Genomic DNA, 7,253 nt, shown 5'->3' on the forward strand with positions numbered 1-7,253 from the left:
TCTCTCTCTCTCTGTATGGGAGGAAGTGTTACGGATGAACAAACCTCCCTGCGCAGCCTCACTGATCCGGCCACGTGTGTGAGTGTGTAAGACAGAGAGAGAGAGGAGAGTGAGAGAGAGGGGGAGAGTGAGTGAGAGGAAGATAGAGAGAGGGGGCGAGTGAGTGAGAGGGAGATAGAGAGAGGGGGAGAGTGAGTGAGAGAGGGGTAGAGAGAGAGAGGGGGAGAGTGAGTGAGAGATAGAGAGAGAGGGGGAGAGTGAGAGAGAGGGGGATAGAGAGAGAGGGGGGAGTGAGAGAGAGGGGGAGAGTGAGAGAGAGGGGGATAGAAAGAGAGGGGGAGAGTGAGTGAGAGGGGGATAGAGAGAGGGGGAGAGTGAGTGAGCGTGAGAGGGCGGTACAGAGAGAGGACGGGGGGAGGGAGGATGTGAGTGAGTGAGTGAGTGAGTGACAGACGAGAGAGATGGAGTCTGTGTGAGTGACTTGTGGGTGAGTTGGCGATGGCCGGGGCTCGGGCGAGGGGGTGGCCCGGGCCTGGGAGCCTGGTGCTGGGCTGTGTGGCGTGTCTGATCCTCCTGATTGCGCTGTATCTCAGCCCCCAGGAGCCAGAGGCCGGGCCGGGGCTGGAACCGGGGCTGGAACCGGGGGAACGGCGGGACTGGCGTCAGGAGCAGGTGAGAGGGGGGAAGAGAGGGAGAACCGCTCGTCTGCCACAACGTATCCGCTTTGGAACACAATGTATCCGCTTTGGAACGCGATGTATCCGCTTCGGAACGCGATGTATCCGATCCCTGTGTATCCCGCCGCTCAAGCGGCAACATTGTTGCTCGTTCCAATAACACCCACCACCACCGCCGCCGCATTGATAGAGCGCCTTTCACGTCGGGAGGACGTCCCGAGGCGCTGGACAGTTGGGTCGGGACCCGAGCATTGTGGGGGGGGGGGGGGGGGAGATGGTCAGGGTGAGGGGGGGGAGGGAGGGAGCGAGGAGGGGGGAATGGTCAGGGTGAGGGGGGGAAGGGAGGGAGCGAGGAGGGGGGAATGGTCAGGGTGAGGGGAGAGGAGGGAGGGAGCGAGGAGGGGGTAGAGAGTCGAGAGGGGAGCTGAAGGCTCGGTCGAAGAGAAGGGTCTTGAGACCGGCCTTGAAGGAGGAAAGGGAGGAAGCGGCGAAGGCACTGGGGATGGGGTTCCAGAGCCTCGGGGCTGAGAGGCTGAAGGCCACCGATGTTGGGGCGGTTGGGGCGGGGGACGTGGAGCAGACCGGAGCCAGAGGAACGGAGGGTACGGGCAGGTACGTGGGGGGATAGTAGGTCGGAGAGGTAGGAGGGAGCGAGGCCGTGAATGGCCTCGTAGGCGAGGATGAGGATCTTGAATTCGAGTAACAACAGGAAACCCTTCGCATTGGGGACACAGCGCCCGTCAACCGGGGCCCAGGACGCCTCCAAAGTGCTTCACCGGGACACGCTGCGTACCGGGTGTAGTGACAGTACGGTTTGCGGGCCGAACCCTCGCGGCCCGGTATTCTCTCCTTTTTTTCTGCGGGCGCGGGCGCCGCTGTATCCCGCGAAGCGCTTTGAGACGTCTTGAAGGCGCCATAAACCGCCGGGATGTATTAGGGGTTGTAAATAAAAAGATATTTGGTTTAATTCAGGCGCGGGTTTTGACTGCTAAATGTACTTATTTCTGACACATCTCTCTTTCTCTCTCTCTCTCTCTCTCTGCCTCTTTCTCTCTGTCTCTCTCTCTCTCTCTCTGCCTCTTTCTCTCTGTCTCTGTCTCTCTCTCTCTCTCTATGTCTCTCTCTCTCTCTCTTCTCTCTCTGTCTCTCTCTCTCTCTCTCTCTCTCTCTCTCACACTCTCTCTCTCTCGCAGTTACATCACAAGGCCAAGCGACTGGCAGACAGTAAAGTCCGACACTTTGCTTCCCTGACTGACGTCCAGCGACTGTGGTCTGATTTCCTGGAGCCGATGCTGATCGTGAGGTACCCTGGGTCAGAGGGTATCAAACGGGTCAGGCAGGTGAGTTCTGGAACTTTCTGCCCCCCCACCCCCAACCCCAGGATAATCCACAGACAGACAGACAGACAGATGGACACAGACAGACAGACGGACGGACACAGACAGAGATAAATGGACCCAGACCGACATACGGACCCAGACAGACAGACAGACAGACAGACGTGTGACTTGTCGATGCCCGTGTTTATGGTCCCGGCAGCACATTGTGGAGCGGATCAGGTCACTGGGGGCCGGTTGGCAGTTGGAGTTCGACACGTTCGAGGCGGAGACGCCTCTCGGGGCCCGGACCTTCTCTAACCTGGTGGCCACCCTGGCCCCCGGGGCCCCCCGGCGACTCGCGCTCGCCTGTCACTACGACTCCAAGTTCTTCGGCTCTGACTCTGGCTTCGTGGGGGCCACGGACTCGGCTGTTCCCTGCGCCATCATCCTGGAGCTCGCCACCGCCCTCAACACCCAGCTCCATAGGCTGCTCAACAAGGTACCCCGGGGGGTGTCTCTGTCTGTCTGTGTGTCACTGTGTGCGTGTGTGCCACTGTCTCTGTGTGTGTATCACTATGTGTGCACGTGTGTGTGTGTGTGTTACTATGTGTGTACGTGTGTGCGTGTCACTGCGTGTGTGTGTGTTACTGTCTCTCTGTGTATGTGTGTGTCACTGTCTGTGTGTGTGTGTCACTGTTTCTTTGTCTGTGTCTGTGTGTGTGTTACTGTCTGTGTGTGTGTGTGTGTGTGTGACTTTTTCTGTGTGTGTGTGTGTCACTGTGTGTGTGTGTCACTGTTTCTCTGTCTGTTTGTGTCACTGTTTCTGTGTGTGTCACTGTTTCTCTGTGTGTCTCTGTGTGTGTGTGTGTCACTGTCTCTCTCTCTCTGTGCGTCACAGGATTCGGAGCTGACGCTACAGTTGGTGTTTTTTGACGGGGAGGAGGCACTGGTTGAGTGGACGCCAACCGACTCTCTGTACGGCTCCCGGCACCTGGCGGAACGCATGGCAAACACCAGCCACCTTCACGGCAACACCGGGACCACCCTCATCGACTCCCTGGTGAGAGAGCGTGGGGGGAGAGAGAAGGGGGGGGGAGAGAGAGGGGTGGAATGGGGGGGGGGGGATCTAACCCACACTGTCAGTGGGAGCTTCACTGCGTCTCTAGCCCTCACCCTGGGGAGTGTGGACGGATGCACAGTGTAGTGACTGTGTGTGTGTGTGTGTGTGTGTGCGCGCGCTCGTGTGTTGATGTCAGTCTCTTGTGTGTTTAAGGACCTGTTTGTGCTGCTGGATCTCCTGGGAGCTCCTGAACCCTTTTTCCTGAACCATTTCAGGAGTTCCTCTCGCTGGTTCAACCGGCTGCTGAACATCGGTGAGGAACGCCACCCGTCGGGGGAGAAGGGGGTTGGCGGGCGCTCGGAAGGGGGCAAGGGGGGGGGGGGGCAGCCTGGCGTGATGCGGGGCGGGAGTGGGCAGGGGTGGGGGGGTGGTATATGTGAGTCCCTGGAGCTCAGGGGTTAGACCCCCCCCTCCCTCGCCTCGCAAGCCAGAGAGACCCGGGCACACACGCACACGCACGGGTACCCCCCCCCGACGACCGCGATCAACCCCCTCCCAGAGGCAGGGCTTGTGCCAGGCTCTGGGGGGGGGGGGGGGGGCAGAGCCATGCTGGTCCTGATGCTGTGTTTCGCATTGTTTCCCCCCACCCCCCATGTTCCTCTCCCCTCCCCCTGTTTCCCCCCACCCCACCCCCACCCGTGTCACAGAGAAGCGGCTGCACAAGTTGGGAGAGCTGCAGCAACACCCACTGGAGTTGACTTACTTCAACCGCGAACTTTACTACGGCCCCGTGGAGGACGATCACATTCCCTTCCTGCAGAAAGGTGGGGGCGGTGGTGGGGGGGCAGGGCTTGGGGAGGGGAGTGTAGGGCTTGGGGAGAGTGGGGGCAGGGCTTGGGGGCAGATGGAAAGAGGCGGGGCTGGGGAGGGGGTGGCACATGTGGGGACGAGTGGGGTTGGGGTGGGGGGTGGGTTAGGGCATGAGGAGAGGTTAAGAGGCAGATGGGGGGGGTAGGGCATGACTTGTCAGTCAGTAACACTCTTCCCCCCCTCTCTCCACTCTCTCCCCCTCCTCTCCCCTCTTCTCTCCCCCTTCCTCATCTCTCCCCCCCTCTCTCTTCCCCCCCCTCACCCTCTCCTTCCCCCCACCCCCAGGGGTCCCAGTCCTGCACCTGATCGCGACGCCCTTTCCCCAGGTCTGGCACACGGTGGAGGACACAGCTGAACGGCTTCACACCCCGACAATCCACAACCTGTGCAAGATCCTCACCATCTTCTTGGCTGAATACCTGCACCTCTAGACGAGGCCTCCCACAACCTTCCGTCTGCGAGGGGTGGGGGGGTTGTGTGTGGGGGTGGGAGTGGGGGTTGCAGGAGAAGCGGGGAGAGGAGAGGAGAGAGCGGGAAGGGGAGGGGTGGCAAAGTGAGGAGAAAGGTGGCAGAGGAGAGGGGCGAGAGAGAGAGAGAGAGAGAGGGGTGGGGAGAAAGAAGGGAAAGGGGGTGGGGCGAGGGGGGAGTGGGGGTCAGTGACTTGACTCAAAACTGACTGACTGACTGGGGTCACTGCCCCCCCCCGCCCCCCCCACCAACCACCACCACCGTCCCCCCCAAGTTTCCAAACCCAACCTCTCATTCCCAAACCTCTTCGGGTGTTTTTTTTCTAGATTTTTTCCCCCAATTCCCCCCCCCCCAGTTCGCCTCCGAATTTCTCTCAGGGACTCTGAGCTCACAGTCCAGGCGATGCCCCGGGGGCAGCGTTGGGAGTGAGGGGGGGAGAGAGAGAGAGAGAGAGACAGAGCACCACAGTCGATCGGGGGAATCACCTTTCGGGGGTAATAAACCCTTCAAAACAATAATAATTCGGACAGACTTCACGTGGATATTATTTAATTGGCAATTGTTTGACATTCAAATAAAATAATTTTATGGTTCAGTAATAAAAATGTTTAAACAAATCCGCAAATAAAAAAAAGGAAAAATATTCTGGTTAAAACCTGCGGAATATTTATTGTCTGTGGGACATTCCCCACAGAGGGAATATTAGAGAGAAAAAATTATATTCCGTGTTGTCGCACATATAATTCCTTCAAAATAAAATAATTCGGTCACTTCAATCCACGACTGTTTGTGGGGACGTCGATGGGCGCAATCGGATGCTGCGTTTCGCCCACAAAACACACAGTCACTACACTTCGCAGTCTGTCCCTTTGAAGCGCTTTGAGACGTCTCAAAGACGTGATAAGGCGCCGGGTCCAATGCCGGGATCATTATCTTCTTGTTATGTAATCGGTTTAAATTTTATATAACAATAATATTACAATAATATTAATAATAATATCATTTAAATTCGCTGATCGGAAATTCTCTCCGTAAAAATCCGCCTGAGGATTATTTTTCCACTTTTTATCCCGATCTTCGCGTCGTTCTGTAATTGTTTTTACGTCGAAGAAAAAAAAATAACATTTAAAAATATGTTGCGAGGCGAGGGGTCTAACCCCCCCCCTTACGAGGCGTCTCACCCCCCCGAGCGAGGCGAGGGGTCTAACCCCCCCCTTGCGAGGTGAGGGGTCTAACCCCCACCCCTTGCGAGGCGTCTCACCCCCCCCTTGCGAGGCGAGGGGTCTAACCCCCCCCTTGCGAGGCGAGGGGTCTCACCCCCCCCTTGCGACCTCATCACTCTTGTCGAGACGTCTCAAAAGCGCTTCACGGAACACACTGTAAAGTGTAGTGACTGTACATGTTGTGGGCAAAAGTGGCAGCCAATTTGGGGGGTTGGGGGGGGGGAAGGATTTTTTTTTGGGGGTGGTGGGGGGGACGATTACCTCCGGAAAGCGATCGGCCGGTCGACTAACGAGTTCGGGTTCGTTCCTACTTACTGAGGTGTGTAAGGAAACTGGGGGGGGTGGTGGGGGGGGAGTGGGGTGGGGGGGAAATGGGGGGAACGCAAGATCGAGAGAGAGAGAGAGAGAGAGAGAGAGGGAGGGAGGGAGGGAGAGGGAAGCCAAGAGGTTTTATGTATGTTTTGATTTTATTTCCTTCTTACACGGACAACGATCAACCGGAGGGACACCCGATCACAAACACCACCGAAAATATCGGGCGAAGATAAAATAGTTTGTGAGCGGCTGTGATTTTCCCCCCTTCTCCCCCCGCGCACCCCCCCCCCAACACCAACCAATAATAATAATAATAATAATCCTTGCATTTGACACCCACGGAAACCCGTCACCGTGACCGGTCGGGTGTCTGACACACACGGAAACCCGTCACCGTGACCGGTCGGGTGTCTGACACACACACAACGGAAACCCGTCACCGTGACCGGTCGGGTGTCTGACACACACACACGGAAACCCGTCACCGTGACCGGTCGGGTGTCTGACACACACACGGAAACCCGTCACCGTGACCGGTCGGGTGTCTGACACACACGGAAACCCGTCACCGTGACCGGTCGGGTGTCTGACACACACGGAAATCCGTCACCGTGACCGGTCGGGTGTCTGACACACACGGAAACCCGTCACCGTGACCGGTCGGGCGTCCGACACACACGGAAACCCGTCACTGTGGCTTAAGAGTCTCCGAACCCGACCGAGAATTCCCCACATCCCCTCCACACCCGGGAACCCCAGAGAGAGAGTGTCGGGATGGGATGCGCTCTCTCTCTCTCTCTCTCTCTGGAGGGACGCCCTCTGTTTACCTAATTCCGGAGAGTATTAGGCGCAGGTTGGGCGAGAGCCGAGGCTTGTGGGGTGGGGGGGGGGAGGTATGGAGGGAGGGGGGGAGGATGCCCAGAGAATTTGTCTCCCTCCGGTGGTGAATGCGAGGAACCACAACCCCTGGAACTCCACAGGGATTACTGACCAGTGTAGTGACTGTGTGCGTGTGTTTTTTTTTGTAGGCAGCAGCTGCTTTGCACACAGACAACGTCCCCGCAAACAGCCGAGTGATTTTATCCGGGGTGGGGGTGGGGGGGGGGTGGGGGGATTGACTGCCAGCAGAGAAAGAGAGAGAGAGAGAGAGAGAGAGAGAGAGAAATTCCCTTCTCATTTCCGGATATCATCATAATAATGCATTTGGTGTATGTTGCTGAACGTGCCACTCTGTCAGGTGTAGTGACTGTGTGTTTTGGGGGCCAATCGCGGTAGCCGATCGCGCCCGGCGACGTCCCCACGAACAGCCGGGGGTTGAAGC

At 57.7% G+C, this 7,253-nt stretch overlaps 1 protein-coding gene across 1 annotated transcript; it reads left to right on the forward strand.

Annotated features, from left to right (window-relative positions):
• Positions 1 to 445: 445 nt before the first annotated feature.
• On the forward strand, positions 446 to 4,403 carry LOC121852278 (glutaminyl-peptide cyclotransferase-like). Its single transcript, XM_042346371.1, has 7 exons — positions 446 to 672; positions 1,871 to 2,017; positions 2,217 to 2,495; positions 2,895 to 3,056; positions 3,270 to 3,369; positions 3,764 to 3,880; positions 4,212 to 4,403. The coding sequence occupies exons 1-7, from the start codon at positions 499 to 501 to the stop codon at positions 4,355 to 4,357; spliced, it is 1,125 nt and encodes a 374-aa protein (XP_042202305.1). The 5' UTR covers positions 446 to 498; the 3' UTR covers positions 4,358 to 4,403.
• The last annotated feature ends 2,850 nt before the right edge of the window (positions 4,404 to 7,253 follow it).

Source organism: Callorhinchus milii, unplaced genomic scaffold (genome assembly GCF_018977255.1).
Source record: "Callorhinchus milii isolate IMCB2004 unplaced genomic scaffold, IMCB_Cmil_1.0 Scaffold673, whole genome shotgun sequence".
NCBI lineage: Eukaryota > Metazoa > Chordata > Chondrichthyes > Chimaeriformes > Callorhinchidae > Callorhinchus > Callorhinchus milii.

Coding starts and splice junctions, on each gene's coding strand:
- LOC121852278 (XM_042346371.1), top strand. CDS start 499: ATGGCCGGGGCTCGGGCGAGGGGGTGGCCCGGGCCTGGGAGCCTGGTG. Junction 2,018..2,216: donor GTATCAAACGGGTCAGGCAG/GTGAGTTCTGGA, acceptor TGGTCCCGGCAG/CACATTGTGGAGCGGATCAG. Junction 3,057..3,269: donor CCACCCTCATCGACTCCCTG/GTGAGAGAGCGT, acceptor TGTGTGTTTAAG/GACCTGTTTGTGCTGCTGGA.